Source organism: Orbicella faveolata, unplaced genomic scaffold (assembly GCF_042242905.1).
Source record: "Orbicella faveolata isolate gen_17 unplaced genomic scaffold, um_ofav_v1 contig_14, whole genome shotgun sequence".
In the NCBI taxonomy this organism is placed as follows: domain Eukaryota; kingdom Metazoa; phylum Cnidaria; class Anthozoa; order Scleractinia; family Merulinidae; genus Orbicella; species Orbicella faveolata.
The window spans coordinates 1,207,820-1,233,070 of NW_028301541.1; the positions used below are offsets into that span (position 1 = coordinate 1,207,820).

The window sequence follows — 25,251 nt, forward strand, 5'->3', positions numbered from 1 at the left end:
TGTAATAAGGGTAACCCTGAAATGGTCTTGCAACCCATCCAGTAGGGGTGGAAATACTCCTAGTCCCTTCATGCTACGAAAACAGAAGATAATTACGCGCCTGTCTCGAGGGCTGTTGAGCTAGAATGGAGACTTTATTTACCTATCTTACTTATCCAGGATAAAAACAGTAGAGGGAAACATGCTGCTATGTTACTTTAACTCAATCATGTGGTATTTTTCCACCGCTTTCCGTTCAGGAGAGAACCAATCGTTCCAAGAGAAAATGTCAATTACAATTGGCATTTTCTCTGAAATTGCAACTTTCATTGAAATTTCATTTTTGCAAAACAGTAATTTTCGAACCATTGCCGATTATTTATTCCCCTTAGAGACAAACTTGTCATCAAAGCCAGTTTCGTTGATCGTAACGTGGGTGCGGTGTCAGGGATTTGGATAGAGCCAACAGTGACGGCTAATTGGGCCATTCAAAAGGTACTGTTATATTATCCCGGTAAAATTCTTTTTTTTTTAATTCTAGCGACGTCGTTTTAAGAGGTATAGACACCGGTACCTGTAGTAGCGGCAACAGAAACATCAGGTTATCATTTTCGGGAGATGCTTTGTTCTATTTATTCCTAACGGTGATTCCACACTGTAAAAGTGATTCTGAAGAATAACAGCCACTGTATTTTGAGTTGTTTTAGCCACGTACAAAATGACTTCCAAGTTGAAGGAAACCTGAAAATAGTAGTAAACTAAAATGGAAAACAACAAAGAGATAACGATACGCAATAAAGGAACAAAGATGGTTGAAGGATGGAGAAGATTGATACGGATTACAAACGACGAACTTGAAAAATTTAGCCTAAATTTTTCTGACCTTTTCAACATGTACAAACCATGTCGTAGGTCCTTTTAAGTATTCTGTTGTTTGTGTATCAGATGAAGGTAACAAAGGATGGGGAAACGGTAACTGCAATGTTCAGTGGTGGAAAGATACGAGCCGAGGATGTCCACTGGATATATCGTAAGTCAGCGCAAAAACCTTGCTATAGAAAATATTTATTGTTTTTGAATTGTGATGGCCACGTTTCCCTTTTAAAACTTGTTCTTCTTGCAGAAGTTTTATCTCTAGCCCAGAAGAACGTCTTAAAACTTTAATTGAAGTTTAGAACAGCTGTCTTAGGGAGAATCGTTTTATGTTGGCTTGCTCGATTCAAGCTGTTAAATGGAGCGGGTCTATATTCAGCCAATATGGGACAGTTGCCTCTCAACCAGCAACAAAATTAATTATTGACGATAGTAATTTGAAAGTGGGATTGTTGATCTCTCTTAATTCAAATCTTATTTTTCCTTGTGATCTCCACTGCGCATTGGTTTTGCAATTTTCAACTAAATAAATAATAAATGAATAAATGAACAAATAAATCACATCTACATAATAAGGGGGGTCCTGTAAAGGAATATACCCATCACTGCAAGACTGAAGGGTTAATAAAATGGGGGGAGATAAGAAAAATGTCATATGTACACACTTCAGATACTTAGATAAAAACCTAAAATCACAATTAAAGTTGAATTATTAAGATCTAAGTTCCTCGCTTTATTCAGTGTGTAAGAGTTTGGCACTGCGTATGCCGACTAATTGAGGACACTGAAATGAGCAAGCAAATATTTTAAATTAGAAAGAAACTTATTAAAAATCCCAACTACCTTATAAGATAATGTTAAATCAATAAATTAATCGGTTTCGGGCTAGCAATAGTTTCGGGAACGATGGCTATGTAATGCTTAAATTGATTAAATTTCGCAACAAGATAAACAGCTCTTAATTTTCAGTTAACTAAAATGGTTTCGCATTTCGTTTTGCAGGAGTACTGCAAAAAGCAGGAGACCAACTCCAAAGCGTGGGAAAAACGCCAGGGGAATAGGAACAAAGCTTTAAAAAGCATGCGCATAAGTTGTCATGAAAGGAAAGAATTAAAAATAAAGAATAAATGGTAGTACTTGAAAGAATAAATTGTTGGACTATTGAATTTTTGCCCTTTTTGCCATAACAGTAAAAGTTGTTTATAGCAATTTACCTTTATAAAATAACTGAGACACTAAGCACGTTCTGATTGGTCAATAGAGTTGCCAAACCTATGTTCTATTGTACTGGTAAGCGCATGATTCCCTATACGGCAGAACTATACGAGAACTAGAGAACTCTGAACACTAGCGAGAACAAAATAAACAACTCCCTCGTTCACCGTCTGAGATATCAATAAAACTAATATCTTTTCACTCAACATATACATGGAAATTTGAAAGGAGAAACAGGACCAGAAGTTGGTGTCGATAGAATGCTTGATCTTTTCTTCCATGGAACGTACACCGCTTTCTCCTTAGCCTGCGAACGCAGACGTATTTCCGGCTGTCGCTAGTCTCCGCCGAAAAATAACGTCTGCGAACCCGAGCCAGGAAACTATCTCTCTGACGTAGAAATTTTAAGCCAATCACAGTTTAGTTCAATTAGCCCCAGAACTACTGCGCGAGGTATTCGCTGCGAGGAGCACTCGAGTTTCACGTTATCATGGAATCTGATTGGCCAAGGAGAAACAAAAGTCATAACGTCACAGAAATCGTTTCCTGGCTCGGGTTCGCAGACGTTATTTTCGGCGGAGACAAGCGACAGCCGGAAATACGTCTGCGTTCGCTTTATTAAGCTTACAATTTACTCCCTTATATACTGATTTCGACATTTAATTGATCAGGTTAACTCAGTTTGACACATACACCGCTTTCTCCTTGGCCAAGAAGAAAAGAAATAAACGAAGAAATCAAAACTCTTTTGTTTATTTTTATTCAGTTCGCTTTATTAAGCTTACAATTTACTCCCTTTTATACTGATTTCGACATTTAATTGATTAGGTCAACTCAGTTAACCTTGGTTTAATTTAATAATTTTCACAGATGTATCCACGTGAAGCCTTAAATTTATGATTGCATAGGATATCATTAAGCCCTTTAAGCCCTGCACTGGGATACCAGATTTCCCCACAAATTTGCCTTGGGTCAGCATCACCAGTAGGCTGGCCTTCCTGCCAGCGACTGTCGTCTGTTGTCACAGTTACACCAGGCGATCCTGCGTCGGTCCATTTCCACGTTCCACTTTCTTTACGGAGTCCAATGTAATAGTGAGTGTAACTACCGGCCTCCTTAATTTTTTCTGCGAGGAAGCCCTTCACTTTGTTCCACTCGTCTGTCGTCTCCATGGTAACTAGGTGAGCTCCCATGTCACTGCACGCGTCACGGGCTTCGTCCCATGTACTGTCAACGTCATGGAAAGTGTAGCAGTCGTTTACATTGCTGGCGCTACAGTCCACAGCTGGAATGTTTCATCACATAGTCATTAGAACTTTAATTAGAAACAAGCGGTAACTGCAAAAACACAGCAAAAATTAAATTAAATGTATGGGAAAAGTTAAAAGCTGGATGCCCAATAATTTGAGCGTTGAGGTTCTGAAGATTTTTTTTTATCCAGGAGAAGGTCTTTTTCTTTAAATTTGAAGAGCACAGAGCGATGAATTTCTTTTTTAAACTCTTTCATGCAAATTTATCTAAATTTTCCAAGAAATTCTGACACGGCGTTACAAACAAATGAATGGAAAAATGAAAACTTTAATCTCGGCATTTCTAGCGAGGCTATTCCCTAAAATTTGACCAATAAGTTCTTTAACCTGTTATCGTTTGTTTTTAATTTATAAATATTTCAAAACTCGAATTTTTCTTGGGTTGTTAGACATTAGATTCTCTATTTTTCCCCCACATTTACCATACTTTTTTCATGTTTGACCCCCCAAACAAGGTGGCATCAAAACCCGTGAAAAGGTTTCTCAATTTCTTACTACGTACATGTATCATTACAATAGAAAGCCGGGGAATGGAGACGGTTACTAAAAATGACCCCCTCCCCCGACGAGAGAGGATAAGGGGTAATCTCCCCGGATAGTCTCATTCAAGTTATGTTAGATATTTGTACCCAATTCCTCCCCGTAAGATGTTACTACGCGTTTGCGTAGACATTCTCGTGGAGGACAAAAGTGCGTGCAAAGCCTTCTGGGCTCGTGAGTAAACTTCGCGTCGTGTAATTGGCCATTTCTAGACCCTTCTCGGATTTCTGAAGCCGGGAGTGATCTTAAACACGAAAGCGCGATATATGAGGAAGTCCTCCTTGGGAACACGTAGGCTCATTTGTCGGTCACTGTTGACGTGCGCGGGTCAAATTCAAACTAGCGGGCGATTTGAAAACACGCAAGGTAACCTGTAAGTGAATTAAACTGTCTTTGCTGTCCTTACTTGCCATGAAATTAAAATATCTTCATCTAACAAGAAATGGTACTTCGCAGATTACTATTTTATTGGATGAATCTTTAATCGAGGAGCTTACTGCTTAGAACGAAAGTTTTTCATACGAGGCGATATTGTACTCCAAACAAAAAAATTATAGAAAACTAATTAAGGAAGAAACACGTTGCTTTATTCATTCTATATGATACTTTTCTTAATTTGACTTGTTTTACAATCAACTCGTTCATGCCTTTCTTCCAACAATCAAGGACAGACTTTAATAGAAAGGAAATTTAGAGTCACCTTCAAATATCAAAATCTGAAATTAAACTTGTACACACATACAAATTACATATAAATTGTGTTGCAAATCCACAAGTAGAATTGAAGTTAGTAAAATTTTGTGTACCAGATAGCATGAAAGTATGTGGAAAACCAATAAGAGACGAACTTCGGTCAATTTTGTCGGCCATCCGAGTGACTTCTTCACACCCCCGTAACTGGTCCAGTTGGTACTTGGGTATAGTTTGGAATATGAATTTTGGAATATCGTCCTAACATGATATATGGATAGAAGCATTTGTTTACATCCTTTTCTCGTTCTCGAACAGGTGAAATACTTAAGATTATTTGCTCTGTTTCAGGTGACAGATTATATTCACGATACAACACAAGTTTTGGAAAGTCTTCAAATTAAACCGATTTATAATTTTCAATTATTCGTCGAGCGTGCGTTGGATTCGAGACAGTAAAGGTAACACTTGAGATCGTTACAGTCATCTGATAATCAACAAGGATGAGTAAAATAATTTTTTTTATTGAAAACAACTAGAAAATATAGGTAAATCTTTCTAATGGTGGTCAGGCTAAAACAAGAAAGATCTAGTAATTCGATATTTTAACTAAAATTCTTTACTTGAACTGGAATTCATGTAATGGACGGCAATTCCCTTGTTCACGCTCCGGCTACATTGATTGCAACAGTTGGATTTATGTGAATAACTGAGTTTCATATGCATCAGACGAAATTCTCCGTAACATTTAAATCAATAAAGAGCAATTCGAAAGTTCTAACCTTTTGGTAGATGTGAAATAAGAAAGAACATCAGGATGAACTTGAAAATCACCACTGACTTCATCTTCAACCTGAAAAAGATTAAGTTAAAATTAGACGAAAAAAATAGCTGCATCTTTCTTTTCTAACCTTCAACTTATGCCAGTTAAAAGTATCACGGTATTCTACTAGAGAACGATAGAGCAATCCAGGTTAAATAAAACAAATTTAGCAAATTAAAAGTAGATAAAAGTCTATCATCAAAAACGCGAACGCTAAGTGAGGCGTTAGACCTGCAACTTACGTTGGAGAATTTACCGTAGCCAGTTTCTCGACTTTAAGACTAAAACTTACTACGGTGTAGTAAACAAATTAATATTCTACACTTACACAAAGGTGCAGTAGAATTTAGGACTCTATCTTAGCTCCACAATAAATTTTTTATAAGTGACAAAATTGTTTACAAGTTTGACACAGTATGCTTGGCTAGGCTCGTGTCTTGTCATGCTGCTTGCAGCAAGACAAACTAATTAGTAAAGAGAGCAGTCTGTTCAGGGAAAAGTCGTTAGTTTTTTAAACGAGTTGAGATCGTTTAATTTAAATTCGTCTCCCTTAAATAATAACGTAATTACACTAGAACTTTATTCCCTTCTTGCCGCAGTCTGTTCAGTTTAAAGGTTTATTTATTTTAAAAAATATATAATTAGTATTCGATTGAGCGTTTCGTGGCTCATATGTACTTGGTAGGCGTGAAATAAGCAGGTACTTGTACTCTTAACAGGTCAATATATTTCGTTTTTGGTCAATAAAAGCATGGACGCCCGACTAAACAAATCATGAATTAGCTGTTTCTTTAAAACTAAAGTGAATTCCGCGAAAAGAATTGTTGAGATCATGAGTTTTTATATACAAAATATTTGATCGAACGGTACTGTGTATCATTCGTAACATTTTCTCAAATTAAACAAAGGAATTACTAATTCTTACGGTTTTTGAGAAATCTGGCCTTTGTCAGCATTTATTTTTTATGATTTGTTTCTCCCTTTACCTTCTATTTACCTCTATTTCGTTAACAATACTGCGCTGCGCATTTGAGTTTCATCTCTGTCTTAGTTTGGGGATGTCATGAAACATTTTTTCGACTCATTTCAAGCGACCACCTCTCCTCAGCGATCAGTATTCCAAAATATCAACAGTTTCCAAGTCAAATCACTACATTTGGAACCTCTTGTAAGTGACCACCTCTCGTAAGCGACCGCGACCACTTTTAGAGCTAAACGTTTGAAATTTTCGTTTGTTTTCAAGACCACTTGACAGACAACAGAGCAGAAATAGGATAATAAGGTGTTGTCACATTATCGCATTCCTGGGTTCGACAAGAGACGGAAATTTCTCAATGTAAAGTACCGCATTTTTCTCGAAATTGCCTTTTCACGCGAATAAAACATTTAAAACATGGGGTAAGTCTCTTCAGTTACTACATGTTAAGAGGAAAAATTTTGACCCAATGTGGTCTAATCTCTCATAAGCGACCACCTCCCCTGAGCGACTACCTAGGCTTGACATCTTGAGTGGTCGTTTACGGTAGGTTGAACAGTATTTTAGAAAGGTGATTATATTGATAATTGTCGATCCGCACATTTCAAAGAAGTTGATATTTAGAAACTAATTTTTGTCTAGAAGAGCTTTCGAGAAATAAAACGAGCTGAAATTCTCTAGAGCTTATTTCATCACAAAAACATTCAACAGAGAACAGGAATTCGGATTCGTCAAAATATTTTTTCCTGCTTCGTTTTGCAGGTTCAGGTTTGACGCTTAACTGTTTATTTACATTTCACATAATTAAAAATTGAGGGTGAGGGCGGATTTTTGGCAATTACCTGTTCATATGGTTATTTTCTGTGAACTGGCTTTATTTTTCACGAGCTTAGAAGACTCACAGGAACACATCGCCAACGGGGGACCTTACAATACAAATTGATATTTCCTGGTTTTAGCCAAAGGTATGTCCCAATTTGGATTCGTTCATCAAGATATTTCTTTTTCAGTACATTTTTACACCTTTCTTCAAATCAAATTAAAGTGATGTTTATCCTTTAGAAATATCAATGTCTCATCCACTGAAGCACAAACTCGAGTAGATGATTCAATGTCTGACTATAACAATTTAGAAATTGTAAGAATAAAAGGCTGTCCAGTTTGACATAAAAGACTTGATCTTAACTGGCTCTAATTATATAAGAAACATTTTCAGATTATTTCTTTGTGTTACGGTGGTAATTTATGAAATGTACCTTAAAGATCAAGACAGACACGCGATGTCCTGTGGTGGACAGAACAGAGTACATCAGTTTCAAAATCGGAAGCTTAAAATGACTCTGCAGTCACGAAACTTCGTAAAATTAAAGTTTTTCGAGAAGCTAACAAGTCACCGCTAATGTAAAGTACATGAATTTTCTAGTAACACACTTAGGTATCATTTCATCAATGGGCTCTAACTGCGCCTCAGTCATGTAGTCATGAAAAAATACCTTGTGGCGACTGCTTTAAAGGTGCCATAACTTTGTGATAAAGCGATAAGAGAGAGCGGGAAATAAATAAGTTATTTACCGACTCAGGGGCCCGTTTCTCGAAAGCCCTGGAAACTTTTCGGGCCCGTAAAGCCATAGCAAAATCTTGAACCTTACGATTACAGAGCTGTTTAATTCACATGTTCCTAATATCAAGAGAAGTTCCCTTCATACAAGAAGTTTCAGGCGTATACACTTCTCGGTCTTTAGATACAGTTGGACTAAGAATGGCTTTACGGGCCCGAAAATTTTCCGGGGCCTTTCGAGAAACGGACCCCAGGGCCGGTCCGTATAGTGAAAAAGTTTGACCACTGACTCGAAAATGTTGTTGGAAAAGTACTAGAAACTGTTGCCAGCCACCTTCCTAAATCATCAGTTTTACGTTCAAATCTTTGTTATTGAAGTATTATACGCTGTGAAAAACATATATATTAGCAATGTTGCGTTAGAACTCACGTCAGTAAAGCGATATTACACTACTGCGTAAGCTGTGTTACGCTTACAGAAATTTGCGTCAAACAAAGAATATATCTATTTGACACTGTACCGCGAGGTCACTAAGCTTGTATCATGTTTCTTTACGAAGGACAGAGATGAAGATTGTCTCCGCCGTTTTGGTGGGATGGGGAATCCTTCTAATGAGTTTAAGTTATGGTATGACAAATTATTTTAAATTATTTTAAATTATAAACTGTATTGTATTGGTTTTACTTTCAAGTCTGATTAAGCATATTTTATCCACTTTAACTTGTAGGTCAATTAAGTATTGGGTAGTTACACATGACCCCTAAAGTATGCAATGCTTTGAATCTCATCGTGTTAAAATAAAGGATCTTACGTACTTATTTACCTCTTGTTTTTTTTTTTTTTAATTTGGTGCATATGTATATTAAAAAATATTTCGAAGATTTGATTGGAAGAAATTCGGATCGATCTAACTTGGGAAATATTTTCGTAAAATCTCAAGTTCTATGAAAGGAGAAAAACTAAGATTACCACGGAAAATCCAAACTGTTTTTTGTTTAATAATTAATTTGTGTTTTCCATTAAAACATCTTTCAATTAAAATTTTGTTTCTGGAGGAACATGTTTCAGATAATAAAAAGATATGTGACTTATAAGAGTTTTGTGCACTTGTAACAAGAAGATCTGTTAGATCTTATAACCGCGCTTTTAAAATTTAACTGTTTTCTTAGTACTACAGTCGCAACGCAGTGCATATTCCAAAGCAATCTTTGATGATTCATTGATTACTGTAGACATCACAGCACTTGATCAACACAAACTCTATTATCGCGCCATCAGTCGTAGCCGTTGTGACATCTCCGATGACGTAATAGTCTTAATCTGGAACTTTCTTCGGGATATGTATGGGCATGAAGATATGATGAACACTATTACAAACCGCTTTCTTTCTTTAAAGTCACGATTAAATTTAACTGTTTTTTTCCCTTGAGTTAAGGGCTAGCAAAGAAGTCACACGAGTCACATAATTCAAGAATTGCGTTATCTACGGCTATCTTTAGTACGGTGGTTATTTCCCTATCAATGACGTAATCTTCGCACGTTCTGACACGTTCTTTGCTTGGTTTGCAAATATTTAATTTTGCTTCCGATCTATGAACTCGCTGCGATGAAACAGTCAAAGGATTTACTTCATTTGCCTAAAACCGCAAGAAATACTGGCAAAATTACAAATAAATTAATGACCGTCGCTTCTGCCGAAATAAACTTGCAAAGTAAACACGATCTTATTTGTCACGTAGCGAAAGTGAAAGCTGCAACGTCAGCGCATTCCATGGCTGACGTAATACCTTTTTTCACCGTATTTATTATTCCCTTTAAATCCAACGCTTTGATAACAAAAAAAGAAAATATATTTTACCCACAAAAAAGAAAACAATATCCGTAAAATTGTCCGTGTATTTATGTTTTAACAGCTTCTGGCGGAAAAACATCACACGTTCCGTTACTCAAAGTTTGGCCGAGCGGAGGTCTGCGTCTGGTCACCGACAAAAAAAAAAATAATAAACCACGGGTAAACCTAGAACCGCGCTCGGCCCATGGCCGCGCGGTTAATAAGCGGTATTGGGCCTAAAATGGTGTGGAAAATTGTTAAGAATGCATTACCATTGAGCCACCTTTGAGCCGCCATCAAACTATTTATCGTGGCATTCCTCCACATGGGTAGTACTTAGTAGGTTGCTTCCGTTAATAGATCAACTAATTTATCTTTTTATTTTTAAAGAGGAAACAACATTTTTTATTTTACCAAATATGCAAATTCAAATGTACAACCGTCGAACATTTACAACTGAAGATGACATAGGAATGTCGAAACATGCCTCATCAACCCGAGTTCAAATAAAGTTACTTACTTACTTACTTTTGTAAAATGAAAAATTTTGTTTCTTTTTCAAAAATTGCTGTTACTCTACTTTTTTACGATCTTTTTATTTATTTTTGAATCCTCTAACGATTTTAAGAATATTGTATATTCCTGTTTCACCTCCTATTCAGAGATAAATACGTTACAAAATTTTTAATACGAAAAGGTTTCTTTCACAAGGTGGAGCATCATCTATCAAACATAATCGACTAAAAGAAACAAGTCTGACAGAGGGTAAGTCTTGATGGTTTCTGTAGGCCAGGCTGGCCGGCTGATGTTTAACAATTATTGGACGACGTTGACCAAAATATCGTGATTTGTCAGTGGCGAGCAGATCAATTATTTGATCTGCGATACACTGATAAATCACGATATTTTGCAATAACCGAGTTCAATAATTGTTTTATCATTGGATCAACAATTTTTTTTTCATATTTAAATCAGCTAAAGGAAGCGATCTGCCATTCTTCACTCAAGAGCGTGGTTAGAATTACGCATAAGCAGAATATTATTTGCAGCAAAACAGATTTAGAAGATGAAAAGTACATCGAATGATAATTTTTTTCAATGCGCTCCCTTCGTGCTTGGAGTGCGGATTTTAATTTTGTACTGTCGCTGAACTGAAATGATTTGCTGATATTCTCTCTCAAGACACGTTCTTCTTTTACATACCAGTTTACTATTATGTGTAAGAGATTTTCATCTACGGTGTCTTGTCAGCTAATGTCAGGAAAAACAGAGTAAAATCTTGACTTCTTTTCATTTCAGAAACCAAAACCTCCGTTTTTCTGATCACTTTTCTCTCATAAAATGCTATATTAGATAGAAAAGAAACGTGATTTAGTTTGTGTCTGACAGGAGACCTTTTAGACCTTTTCTGTCTAGAGAAATAAGAAACGACCTAACATTATTAGAGTCCAGCGGCTGTCAAACATGTGTTGTATGTAACAGTTAGTTACACACACTTTTATATACACAGTTTTCTATTAGTACTAGTTTTATAATATTCTTAGCATTCATTTGTTTTATATTTTTAAAAAATTTACATTGTTGCATATTGAAGTATTTTATTAGTATTTTTAGTAACTATATAGCAGATGATGTAAGTTTTAGTGATTTTTAGTTTTAGTTTTAGTGATTTTTGTATGTTGAAGGATTCTATTAGCATTTGTATTAACTATCTAGTAGCTGGTGTAAGTTTTTAGTTATTTCTAGTAATTTCTACAGCGTGTCCCCAAGTAACGCCTATCGTGTTTGATGAATTTGACACACAAATAAAGTTACTCACTTTCTATCCGATTTTCGTAAATTACATTTATTTCAGATTTCAAATCCGATATCTTCTGGCAAAAACAATTAAATCAGCTTTCTTCAAAAAAGAAAGGAATCGACTCTGTATCGGTATTCCCAAAATATTAGAACAGAATTATAAATTTTATTTTTCAGAGGGGAGAAGAGAGAGAAGAGCATGTCCTGGCTTACCCAAACAACCAAGGTATCTCTTAATGGAAAAATTGGTTCAAAGAGCGACAGGGAGAACTAACGTTTGTAATCTTTTCACTTACGGTTGTTGGTGTGGTCCACGTGGACATGGAAAATACGTGGACAACTTTGATTAGTAAGTATGGACTTCCTCCATACCATAACAATAACAATAACAATAACAATAACAATAACAATAACATTTATTACTTATATTGCACCTTTTCTATAAAAATAGTCAAAAGTGTATTAGAATTAGATGACTTCTTGCAACTTACAAATTGAGAATTAAAACTAACAATGCTTCTTGAAATTTAAGACCTAAAATCCTATAATATACTCGAGAATTGACCTAAAATCCTATAATATATTCGAGAATTGGACTTATAATAAAGTCTTAACAAAAGGCGTTAGAGAACAAATGAGACTCAAAAAGCAACGACGCTATAAGAGTAAATTATATCTCCTTCATAGAGCTTGATATTTTACAGGGTATAGCAGGTTAGATTGGTCTGAAACTCGTTCGATCAGATCTTCCATTTTTAAAATCAGAACATAAAAGTCTGGTCTGATTAACATTGGAAACACGAAATAAAATAGGGGTTCTACAGTTAATTTCTTTTTTTTTTTTTTTTTTTTTTGGCAAATTGGTATATTTTGTCTTTGTTTAAAAACTGACGCCAAGCAAACCAAATTATTACAACTACTCTGCCAGATTTAAGGCAATTTCACAGAAAAAAAATGCCATTCACTGTTATTTTTGCTTTTAGTAGTGCTGACCACTAAAAGCATAAGTAAGCATGTTAGAAATTGTATGAAAACCCTGACGTTTTCCTTTAAGCGCGCGCAAATTACTTATTGGTGTCTGTTTAACTTCACGGTTTGATTTCAAATTAATCATTCCTGTACCATATATTTCCATATTTCCTTTTAGCTTGGTTCCCCCTATAGTTTCTTTTCCCCTTTTGTTCCTTTTTCTCGTTCATTATTTATTTGGTTATTTTCATCAGCTGCTGCAAAGTTCACGATTTATGTGAGATGGACCTTGATAAAGATCCGGACAAGTGTAATGTTTTTGGGCGAATTGTGTATAAAGCGAAACAATTCCTCTACAACAAAGATACCAACAAGTGTTGTAAGTAACATATCAAACACGAAGGACCGTATTTGACCACATTTCCAAACCCCGAGAAGTTAGTTGAAAATACGACGCGTAGCGGAGTACTTTTTTAGAGCTTCGAGGTGTTTGGAAATGTTGTCAAACACTGTCTTAAGTGTTTGATATACCATCTTAATGGAAACTAGACTTAAGGAGAAAACGGAGAAATAAAATCGTAAAATCTATGCTAATTAAGATCGGATATCCAGACACTGTCCCGACCATGATTTCCTGCCTCTAAACTTGATGAATTGTTGTTGTGTTCGAGAGGTTTGGTCAGGGTAAAATGTTTTTTTAATTCTGAGAAAAAGTATTAACTCAAAGTGATAAAGAAGAACACAAGTGAAAATACCTTCGATAAAATGAGACTAAAACTTGTTTAAAAATTGTTATTAAACGGGGCATGATTACGTACGCTTCGCACTTCACTGCTTGAGTTGAGATAAATTTACCTCGAACAATAAAAACAGTAAACCTCACCGAAAAGTTTCAAAACTGAAATCAAAATTTTCGCTAATTCTGGATTAGCTTAATCGGGCTTTGAACAACCCTGCCTCACTGGTAATCATGCTTAGTAAGATTTACCTAATTGTCAATGCAGCTCCAGTGAGTGACTATTCTGCAAGCCTTATGAAAGAGAAGAAGTGCAGGCATGCTGTATGTCTTTGCGACATGGAGATGGTTCGGTGTATGGGAAACTATAAAAGGGAGATTGATATGGACAACATCTTACATCAGCAATGCAATATCACAGGTAACATTTTAGTTCCAGGACTAAATGATTTGCATCGTAATTCATTCGAAACTTTGAATAAATTTTTTCTCTATTTCTTAGTAGACTTTTGGTATACAATAAAGACCGAATGAGTGCGGGAAAGTTCTGTCAACAAAAATACACCTTCTGACTTATAAGGAACAAATTAGGCCACATTTATGCCATGTTTAAACCTATTGAATTGATCTGCTAATAATGCGGTCTATTACAGACAGTCCTGTTTGCAACACCAAGGCGGATGTGATTGTTCTCATTCAAGACAGTCAAGGTATTTCCTCAGCGACAGTTAAAAACATTAAAACCTTGGTGAAAAGAATGCTGACTCAACTAAGCAGTGAATCAACTAACTTCAAATTTGCTCTGGCAAAGTACGCTACTTCGCGGCGAATTAGTTGTTTTGGGAGCGCAGATAAAGCAATCAGTTACATAGACAAGGAATACCAATACGGAGGAAGCGGTCGTAACCGGTTAAAACTTGCCCTGAGTAAAATGGTCTTGAAACAGTTTGAAAAGCGTCCTGGCGACAGAAAAACGGACACGGCAAAGGTGAGATTTACTTTTAGCATTTTTACGAGTTGATCTAAACTGTGTGACCACCAAATTCAAATCTCAATTTTCTCTGACTTTCATGATAATGATAATCATGATAATCATGATAATAATGATAATAATAATAACAATAACAATAACGAATATTTAAACAGGATGACCCATGAGTGTATTCAACACTGTTATCAGAGAGGTCCTGTAAAAGAAACTATAGTGAAAATAAGGTAAAAAAAGGTAAAAAAAAAAAAAAAGGCGTGCAAAATTAGTAAAAATGCTCACTAAAGCTTATGCTAAATGGAAATCTTGAAGTTATAGGTCTAAATTCGATTGGTCATTATCATCAGTCCTCATCGCGCCATCGGACGCATAGGGCCTTAAAATTTGATTGGTAGTTTATTAAAAATCTTGTCTCCTTGATAGTGAAAGATCTTCTTTCCAAATTCAAAGCGAACTTTAGGTAGTTTCACCGATAAACCATTGTTCCCTGTGTTCTTAGAGTGAAGTGATCTTTCAAAGTAGGTCTTAAAGGGGGTGCAAACATTATTTTGAACACAGTCGAAGACAAACTGACTGCTTTTGCGCTTAATTAAGTTCTCTGCTGATGGTAGTTTTAGATAGCTGTTACCAATAATTTTCAAACTTCGTTGTTCAATGTTCTTTATCAGACTTTTTCGCGTGTCTGACCAACCAAGAGCAAGTAATATGCAGTGTGTAAAAATAGGCAAGATCATTGTTTTGTAGATTGTTGCAGCACATTCTTGGTCCGTCGACGAACGGATTAGCCTTGAGAGGTTAGCTCTGCCTGGTGCTTTCTAGTGAGTTCAATCAAAGTGTGATGTAAGGTTCAAATTTGGGTCTAGGTCAACGCCCAAGTACTTGTAAACAAACGACATTGTTGATACATGCCCCATTAACAGAGATATTAAGCTCGTTTCCCTCATTTCGCAGTTCCAAAGAGCATAGCCTTAGTCTTCCCTTTTTTAAAATAAGGAAGATAAAAGATTCGAGAATAATTTTATAAAACTCGAACCTTAGTTATATTATTACAAAATAGGAACATATTGCGAGATAGCGGGTCTCAAATTCGAAAGTCTGTTATTCAAGTCGTCAATTCTGTTTTTCATTCTTCGTATTCACAAACTCTTTTCCAATTTTGATCAAGATTCTAGTCTTATTCTCAGACGGGAACACGGTGGATGAGAATGGGGACATTATGGACACCTTCATGCTTGAGAAAACAGCCAAAATGTTGAGAGTCGATAACAACATCAAAATAGCTGGTGTTCTTATTCCCAACACCGAGAAAGCACCACGAATACAAGAGTTAAAAGGCATCGTCACTGAACCAGATGACGCTATAGCAGCCGATTTTTCTGCTTACCTTGAGAAGATCGCAGATCTCCTAGCAACCCAAATAAGGGAATTCGCTTGTTCTTATGGTAAGAAGCTCAGCTTTGTTCTGTTGGAACTTTATCTTTTTATCTCTTTGTATAGGACTGGGAAGTAAATTACAATGGCCTTCTTAAGTAGGTTTCTCCCAGTACGGGGGGAGGGGAGGGGGGCGGGGAGGGGAAGAGAAGTAGCAATTCAGGAACACTCCTTGGAATTTTTAAATGGGATTACCAGCAAACATTCTAAGTTTCGAACCAATTTGAGGGCGAAATTTGTCGTTATCCAAATCCTTGCAGTTTCTAAAGTTAAAAAAGTCGCGCCAAATAATACTTTGCAAATGTATCTTTTGTTTCAAAACCAATGAAACATCATCATCATTGAATTCATTTAATGATGTCACTTTGTCAATCATGGATAAGAAGTTGGATAGAGTGAGTTCTTATCAGTATCTGGGCGTCATCATAAATGAGAATCTGACTTGGTCAGACCATGTGGAACACCTCTGTACCAAAGTGTCGCAAAGATTGGGTTTATTACGAAGAATTAAGTGTTTTCTTCCGAGGAACATCAGGGAACTTTTTGTTAAGACGACCATAATACCGTTATTAGACTGTGCGGATGTTACATGGGGAGACAAAAACAATGTAATCCTAATGAATAAAATCCAAGTACTGCAAAACACAGCTGCGAGGATTGTTCTTGACGAGCCAATGCATTCATCTGCTACAGAGGCACTTGTACAGCTCGGCTGGGAGAACATGAAGAGAAGAAGAAGTTTTCATCGCATGATTTTAATTTTTAAAGCCTTAAATGGTTTAATTGACTGGGATTTTAATTTTTGTAGTTTTAAAGATATTCATGGGTATAACACGAGAAGTAAAGACAAAATTTGTAAGCCTCCATCCCGTCGCTCCTGGGGACAAAAGCGTTTTATTTACAATGCCGTTAATGAATGGAACACTTTACCCGATGAAGTTAGGAACAGTATTAGTATTTTTAATTTTAAAAGTCAAATTAGGGGTATTTCTTAATTTTTAATTATCATTTTTTTAAACTGTTTTCTATATTTCTATTAGTACAATGGTTAAATGTTATTATTATTTTTAATCTACTATTTCTTTAGCTTTTGCAATTTTATTTTTGCAGGGCCCCACTGAAAACCACATGTATGTGAAGTGGGCTCCCTGTTGAAAGATCTTTATTATTATTATCATCATCATCATCATCATCATCATCATCTTTATTTAAAAACACGGTAAATATATCAGGCATTAACAATTTAATATAAAAGCTACCACTTGTTACGAAAGACTATGTAGACAGATTAATCTTCTATAATTAATTAATCCTCTATAATAAATGAGTACAATGCAATCTTGTACTTTTAATGCACACACCAATCCTGTTTTTGTGAGGTTCAAAATCTTATAATTTGAAAACATTATCAAATTTCAAATAGGTAAAGTTATGTACCTTTGCAAAAATCGCCGTCCTGAAAGTTTCAATGAACCTGTTTTTACTACTATTTGCTCCTACTAGGGAGCAAATGTAAAGAAATTCTCACTCCTTTTTCAAGGCCCCGAATTATTTAATTCTCTCAGCAATGAAATTCAAAATGCCTCTGGTATTGCTGTGTTTAACTATAAACTTAAGTTATCTTGCTTGGTATAAGTATAATTTACTTCTCTTAGTGTGCTTATTCCTTTTTTAAGTCTTTAAGGTAGTCCTTTACATAAGCCTTATTGGTTTCTCTGGGCTTCCTTGTCTTGTACATTGGTATGTTGTAAATATATTTATAAATGGCAAAATCAAAACAAGAACAAGAACAAATATTAGGCTTAATTTCTTACAGCTGAAAGAGGTGCATTGCGACAAGATGGCTATGCATCATATCTTATTCAGCGCCCATTGAAATAAAATACCAGTGACCACACCTTAATTTATTAACACATGGTTGAACAGTAGATTAAAGAACAGCTCGTGATTGTCCACAAGTTCTGCAATAAAAAACAAAACAGAGATAATGTTGTCTACTTGCAGGCGTTTACTTTTGCATGGACAAGACGGATGTGATTTTTTTGATTCAAGACAGTCAAGGTATTTCCTCAAAGACAGTTGGAAACATTAAAACCGTATTGAAAAAACTAATGCTTAAACTACGCAGTGTGTCAACTTACTTCAAGTTTGCTATGGCAAAGTACGCTACGTCGCGGCGAATGAGTTGTTTTGGAAGCGCACATAACACAGTCAGTTACATGGACAGCGAATACCAACATGGAGGAAGCGGCTTTAACCTGCTAGATCTTGCCTTGAGTAAAATGGTTTTGAAACAGTTTGAAAAGCGTCCTGACGACAGAAAAGACGATACGGCAAAGGTGAGTTTTACTTTTGGCTATTTTCTCTTCTGGTCAGACTTTGTGATGAACAAATTCAAGTTATCTGCATTATCTCTGACTTTTATCAAAGTTCATATCAAAAAGAGAAAAAATTTGGGGAAAATACTATAACAACCGAGGGCCAGTTTCTCGATGGTCCCGAAAAGATTTTCCACCCGAAAACCTGTAGCAAAATTTCAAACCTTATGACTACAGAGCTGTTTTATGTACATATTCTTAATACCAACAGAGGTTTCCTTCATACAAGTTTCAGGCGAATACAACTCTCTTTCTTTAAATACCGATTAACTAAAAATGGCTTTGCGGGCCCGAAAGGTTTCCAGGCCTTTCGAGAAACGGGCCCCTGGCCTCAGTTGTATAATTGCAAAACCAGAAACTCACTGCAAGATGGCAGGTCTTAAATTCCAAAGACTTTTGTTCAAAATGTCAGTGTTAATAAATCGTCCTCAATGTTCAAGATTCTAGTCATATTCTCAGACGGGAACGCACAGAATGAGAATGGTAACATTATGGACACCTCCACACTCGAGCAAACAGCAAAGTCGTTGAAAGAAGACAACAGCATCAATATTATTGGTGTCCTTATTCACAACACTGAGAAAGCATCACGAATACAAGAGTTGAAAGGCATCGTCTCTAAGCCAGATGACGTCATAGATACAAATGCGGTGAGGGTCACCAGTTATAACAACATTGCGGATCTCCTGGCATTTCGCGTGAAACGATTGGTTGGCTGCTTTGGTAAGAATGTTATTTAATTCATTCTCTATTTTCACAACTCCCCATAATTCACTCTGTTTGCCCCAAAAGTTTTGCATAAATGCTCTTGGTTATATGCAGACCTCAAAAGAGCATTTAAAAATAATAGTTTATAACAAATCTGGGGGGCAAACAGAGTGAATTATGGGCAGTTGAAAAAACGAGAATAAGAACTTTATCTTTCTATACCCCGTATATAAGGGTGCATTCTTTTGGGATCTTCTTGATCAGGGAACAATTGTCTAAGATCTCTCGGATCTTGGTGGATCAAAGGAACCGATGAATCCACTCTGATAAACGATTTATAGTCTTTAAATGCCCCATGATACAAGTGATCTTGGATCATTGATCCTGACCAGGATTACCCCAAAGGAATGCATCCTTATTAGGAACAACAATGCAATGGCCTTCATGAGTAATTCTATCCCATCATCCTCAGTGTAGGGATCCCATGAGATTGCATCATCCAATCCCAGAATTCAATGCACGTCGTTTCCCGCTTAGAGAGAAAACGTGTACGAATTTAACTCTTCAAAACATTAGCAAAAATTTCCAATTTTTGCTCAACGGACACTTAGAAAGCACAAAATCTGACCTCGGCTATCTTAGGGTTCACAGAAAACCACGGTTTTCTCCTGTTTTCCTTCGTTCGACGACAAACACACGGTGTTTTGTACGGCTCCACGCCGAGGGTTCAAAATGGCAGATGAGAACGAAGACAACGTTTTTCGTTCGGAAGATTTGGAGGATTTAACCTCTGTTGAATCGCTTGACCGGAGCTGCAGAGGGAAAAAACTTTACCCAAACCACAGGTTTCAAAAGGGAGCAGTTCCAAACGAAAGGCCACGTTGCCGAACGTTTCTGCTACAAGAAAACCACGTGCTCATTCGCACACTCAACATGAGGCGGTCATGGAAGGCCTTAAAACACTCCAAGAACACCAAACAGCATCTCTAGCCTCGTCAGGGACAGCGATTACCGATATGGTATCGACTGTGAAAGAATTTATGCACTCCTCTGGGAGCGGTACATCCCGGAAGAGGAAAAGAGATGAGCTCAGCGAATCAGATGCTGATGAGCACGAGATTGATGACGAGATCGAGTCAGTCCACGTGGACGAGGCGTACGAACGAAAAGCTTGTCAGTGAGGACAAGACGCCAGAAAAACCAGCAGAAGATGAGGACAATGTTCTCGCTGCACTGTCAAAGATTTATGACTCGGAAGGAGCTGTGAGTGATCCAGTTAGTTTACAGTTAGCAAATCTTGTTGACAAAATGGTCAAAACGATGTTGTCCGAGGACAACGCTAAAGAAAAGCTGGGAAAATACAACAGACCTCAGAATTGTCAAAAATTAGTAAGTATAAGAGTCAACCCTGAAATTTGGGCTAAAATGAGATCCAGCTCAAAATCAAGAGATTTAATGCAAAAGATCGAAACTAGCATGCTCAAGAGCATGCATCCGATCATTAGTTTGACAGACAAACTCTTGGCTTTGAAAAGTAAACCTCAAAATATCAGCAAGGAAGATGTATCATGTTTCCTCCGGTTTACTTTGGATTCATTGACTCTTATTTCACATTCTGTTTATGAAGCCAACCTTATCAGACGAGAGCTGATCAGACCAGATCTTAATGAACACTATAAACAACTTTGCAGCTCTCAAACTCCAATATCAAAATTTTTATTTGGAGATGACCTGCCCAAGGCAGTCAAGGAAATAAGCGAAACCAACAAAGTCAGCCAGCGAGTATCATATTCAAAGTATGGCACATTTTCCCAACATGGATCCAATAATTTTAAGAGACAAGGATCATATCCGAATCGTCAAAATCATTTTTTGTTCCAAGGCCAAGGACAACGGAGGAAACCACCTTCAAAATTCAAAGCACACAAAGGAGCCCGTGTGGAACACACAAAGTAACTCCTGATCAATTGGGAAGCCAGGTGAGCATCCCACTCTATACATTCAATCCATGCACGGCAGGTAGATTGAAAAATTTTCTTTCCAAATGGAAAACCATCACCTCAGATCAAAGGATCCTCAATGCTATTAGAAGGGTCACAATTGACTTTAACGAGCAACCCACTCAGTTTTTTATACCCAGCCAGTACAATTTCAATCCATTGGAGGTAGAGATCATTGATCAACAAATTGAATGTTTTCTTGAAAGGGGGATCATTGAGAAGACCACACACTCAACTGGAGAGTACATTTCTAATGATTTCGTACGCCCAAAGAAAGATGGCTCTCATCGCCTTATTCTGAATCTCAAACAACTGAATCAATTAGTAGAATATCACCAGTTCAAAATGGAGAATCTTAAGAATGCTATCACTCTAATGACCCCAAATTGCTTTATGCCTACCATTGACTTAAAAGATGCTTATTATTCAGTGCCAGTCAATGCAAATCACCGGAAATATCTGAGATTCATTTGGAAAAACCAACTTTTCCAATATACCTGCCTTCCAAATGGTTTAAGTAGTGCACCTAGGATATTTACTAAAATACTTAAACCTGTTTATGCTACGCTACGATCCCACGGATTTGAAAATGTGGGTTACATTGATGACTCATACCTTCAAGGAGGCGCCTTTGCAGATTGTGACACTAATGTTGCTGCCACCACCAACCTTTTTGGAGATCTTGGGATCATTTTGAACCAAGAGAAATCTGTTTTTGAACCAAGACAGATTAAATCACTTCCCTGGGTTTTGTTTTGAATTCAATTGCCATGACTGTCGCCTTGACACCAGGCAAGGCTACAAAATTAGTCACAAAAGCTAAAAAAATACTTGGAAAACAATCACCCTCAATTAGGGAAGTGTCTGAACTGATTGGCTTAATGGTCTCCAGTTTTCCAGGTGTCATGCATGGTCCACTATTTTATAGACAGTTAGAGCTTGACAAAACAATGGCCTTAAAAGCCAACAATGGTAATTTTGATGCTGTCGTGACTCTTTCAGACACATCAAAGTCTGATCTAAACTGGTGGATAACATGCGCACATACCACTTTCAATCGGGTATCCCACGGCGGCCCCAGTGTCACTATTTACTCTAATGCATCCTTGACTGGCTGAGGTGGGGTCATGAATTATGTGTCTACTGGAGGTCTTTTTTCAGAGGAAGAACAGACAAACCACATTAATTATCTTGAGATTTTGGCTTGTTTTTTCACACTTAAAACTTTCTGTCTTAGTCTAAGAAATTGTCATATCAAGGCAATGATTGACAATACAACCGCAATTTCTTACATTAATAACATGGGCAGAAGAACTATTTCATGCAATCAGCTAACAAGAGATTTGTGGCTGTGGTATATTGAACGAAACTTGTGGATTACCGCAGCCCACATCCCGGGAAAACTTAATGTCATAGCTGATAGCGAATCAAGACATTGAATGGAAACTTGACCCACTTGTTTTTAACAAGATTTCTTCATTTCTTCTTTCTGGGGTAAACCCTCAATAGACCTTTTTGCATCAAGACTCAATTTTCAGTTTAGACCTTTTGTCTCATGGAAACCAGACCCAGAGGCCTTTGCAATTGATGCTTTTTCAATTACCTGGAAGGAGCAAAATTTTTATGCGTTTCCTCCTTTTGCTGTAATCAACAGGGTACTACAGAAAGCAGAGCAGGATCAATCACACGGTATAATCATTGTCCCACTTTGGACCACTCAGATCTGGTTTCCTCGTCTGCTGCGGATGTTAGTAGATCATCCAGTTCTTCTACCATGTTCCCCTTATTTACTGACACTTCCAACAAATCGTCATCTGAGACACCCACTCCACAACAAGCTAAAACTAATGGCATGCAGGTTGTCCGGGATTCTTTGCGAACAAGAGGAGTTTCAGAGAAAGCTTCAGCAGTTATCCTCAATTCCTGGAGAGGAACCACTCAAAAACAATACCAGGTCTACCTTAAAAAGTGGTACAGTTTTTGCAGAAAAAGGGTTTTTGATCCCTGCTCAGTTTCTTCCGTAAAGGCTCTGGATTCCTTGGCTGAATTGTTTGAACAGGGCTTAGGTTACAGTGCGCTCAACACTGCCAGATCTGCATTATCGCAAGTATTACCTCCTCAAGCTGGAGTTCCTTTTGGGGAACTACCCCTTACCAAACAGTTCATGAAAGGGGTTTTCAAGGGAAGCCCTCTTTTCCACGATACACAGTTACCTGGGATCCAGTTTTGCTGCTCAGTTTTATCAGAAGCCAATCTCCAAACGGAAAACTGGACCTTAAAATGTTAACTTTTAAAACTGTGACTTTGTTAACCCTCTTATCAGCCCAGAGGATACAAACTGTTCACTTACTCGATATTCGTAATATGTCTATTACTGATTCCATTGTTAAAGTTTCTATAGGAGACAAGTTGAAACAAAGCAGACCAGGTCATCATCTTTATGAACTTGAATTTCCAGCTTATTCTCCTGATCAACGGCTTTGTCCAGTTTCAGATGTAAAGCAGTATTTAACTCGGACAAAACCTCTTCGGGGCGAGATTACAAACCTATTTATCAGTTTTGTGAGACCCTATAGGTCAGTTAGTAAAAGTACAATTTCACGTTGGGTTAAAAATGTTCCCCTGGCAACCATTCTTCGTACAGCAGGCTGGTCCAGTGAATGTACCTTTGTGCAGTATTATCAGAAAGAGGTGCAAAAATAGGGCACTTATGCTACTACTATTTTAAATAGTTCATTGTGAAAACTGTAGTTTCTATGCAATGATGATCATACAGTCTTTACTGTTTGATAGTTCTCTTGGTCATTAAACTTGTTGAGTTCGAATATTTGGGTTCACAAATGCTGTCTCTCAACATCTCATGGGATCCCTACACTGAGGATGATGGGATAGAATTGGAAAATTAAACGAGACTTACCTGTAAGTTGAAGTTTAATATGGATTCTATCCCATCATCACGAAGTGTAAAGGGGTCACATGCCCACCCTGTATATTTTCTGTCTGGACCCACCTAGGATTTTATGACCAATTATGTGTCGCATTTGTTCACTCTCTCAAATTTTGAATTCTGGGATTGGATGGTGCAATCTCATGTGATCCCTTTACACTTCGTGATGATGGGATGGAATCCATATCAAACTTCAACTTACAGGTAAGTCTCGTTTAATTTTCCAATTAATCTCTCTTCTTGATGGGTCGGGAGGGTAGGGGGAGCCCATGGGGGCAAAATACGAATAGTAATTGATTTTTGGCGAATGGGGAAGTGCCGCCCAGTTTTCCAAATCTTGACCAAGTTTCAGGGCAAAATGTTATTCAGTCCCTGACAATGTCTGAAAAAGTATCTTATTATAGGAAATTAACGCTCGTGTTAATTACACCCAAAAACACAGAATTTTTTGAGAACACGAACAAATGTATTTTACTAATGTGAAAGATTGATGTACTGTGTAAAGTGCGCGAATAAAATTTACTGTTTGGCTGTGTCAAGAATGTCTGGAGTGTGTCACAGATTTGGGGGAAAATAATGACAGTAGGTGCGCGCGCTGTGATTGGTCAATTTAGCGGGCCGTATTCTACTGTACAGCCCGCTAAAATTTAAAGCTGTTTTTGTTGCCAAAATGTTTCGTGATTTTTCGCCAACTGTTCTTAACTTTTTAAGCAAGTAAAATTTAAAACGTTCTTTAATTTCTGAAATGTGGTATTAAAACCTGCTGACGACTTAAGAGTCACTGACCAACGATTTCAAATTGGCTCGTTTCGCTTTCGAGGTGCGTCAGAAATTTGAAGCTGTTCCGCGTGAATAGAAATCGTTCCGGAACCCGTCAGACACACGGTAGAGATATAATAAATATCTTACCAACCTCTTTTTTTTCGGTCCGTATTGTAAGTTACGGATCCTCGTTTTCCCCCTTCGATTTATGGCCCGCGCGCTTCTCGCTTAGGCCTTAAATCGATGGGATAAAATTCGGTCCGTAACTTACAGTACGGCCCTCGAACTCGCTTAGTAAGAGGTATCTATACCATTATGGCTGAGCCATTGAAAACCCTTGAAATGCATTATCCAATGATCCAGTTTTTAATCAACAAATTAGAAAATGATCATTGGATAATGCAATTTAAGAGCTTTCAACGGCTTAGCCATCATGGTATGTGAGCCATCATACCATGCTCTACAGTTAATAGCGTCTTTTTTATATATCATCTTAGGTTTTTATATTTTTGGGGCGTTTTTAGTGAAAAAAATTATTTCACCGTAGTCGCGCTCTTTGGATATGAGATGATTTGAAGTTCCTCATTGGCTATCCAATGTAATGCGTACTCGTGAATAATTGATAAATATTTAATACAAAATTCAGAATAATAACAGGGCCTGGCAGGCGAGTACCTTCCAGTTCAACTATGCCAACGTAAAAGAGATGTATGTGTACTCTAGCTAGTTTCTATGC

At 37.1% G+C, this 25,251-nt stretch overlaps 2 protein-coding genes and 1 pseudogene across 3 annotated transcripts in view; 2 read left to right on the top strand and 1 right to left on the bottom strand.

The window, feature by feature from the left end:
• The first annotated feature begins 452 nt into the window (after nt 1–452).
• The window catches only part of LOC149113582 (uncharacterized), a 31,072-nt gene continuing 6,273 nt past the window's right edge, over nt 453–25,251 (top strand). Inside the window, exons 1-12 of the mRNA XM_089286157.1 lie at nt 453–474; nt 925–1,009; nt 4,959–5,068; nt 8,525–8,592; nt 10,508–10,561; nt 11,774–11,945; nt 12,820–12,944; nt 13,570–13,722; nt 13,955–14,289; nt 15,455–15,731; nt 17,725–18,059; nt 18,539–18,821. Coding sequence (XP_089142283.1) covers nt 8,532–8,592; nt 10,508–10,561; nt 11,774–11,945; nt 12,820–12,944; nt 13,570–13,722; nt 13,955–14,289; nt 15,455–15,731; nt 17,725–18,059; nt 18,539–18,821 — 1,795 coding nt within the window. The 5' untranslated portion in view covers nt 453–474; nt 925–1,009; nt 4,959–5,068; nt 8,525–8,531. The remainder of the gene's footprint in view (nt 475–924; nt 1,010–4,958; nt 5,069–8,524; nt 8,593–10,507; nt 10,562–11,773; nt 11,946–12,819; nt 12,945–13,569; nt 13,723–13,954; nt 14,290–15,454; nt 15,732–17,724; nt 18,060–18,538; nt 18,822–25,251) is intronic.
• On the bottom strand, nt 2,805–5,783 carry LOC110069435 (hemolymph lipopolysaccharide-binding protein-like). Its single transcript, XM_020776957.2, has 3 exons — nt 5,673–5,783; nt 5,390–5,460; nt 2,805–3,352 (listed from the first exon to the last, which is right to left on the bottom strand). The coding sequence occupies exons 2-3, from the start codon at nt 5,451–5,453 to the stop codon at nt 2,922–2,924; spliced, it is 495 nt and encodes a 164-aa protein (XP_020632616.2). The 5' UTR covers nt 5,454–5,460; nt 5,673–5,783; the 3' UTR covers nt 2,805–2,921.
• LOC149113583 (uncharacterized) lies at nt 19,890–23,729 on the top strand (annotated as a pseudogene). Its single transcript, XR_016206511.1, has 3 exons — nt 19,890–20,340; nt 20,643–20,785; nt 22,461–23,729. The product of XR_016206511.1 is annotated as an uncharacterized LOC149113583 (transcript).

Coding starts and splice junctions, on each gene's coding strand:
- LOC110069435 (XM_020776957.2), bottom strand. CDS start 5,453: ATGAAGTCAGTGGTGATTTTCAAGTTCATCCTGATGTTCTTTCTTATT. Junction 3,353..5,389: donor TATTTCACATCTACCAAAAG/GTTAGAACTTTC, acceptor GAAACATTCCAG/CTGTGGACTGTAGCGCCAGC.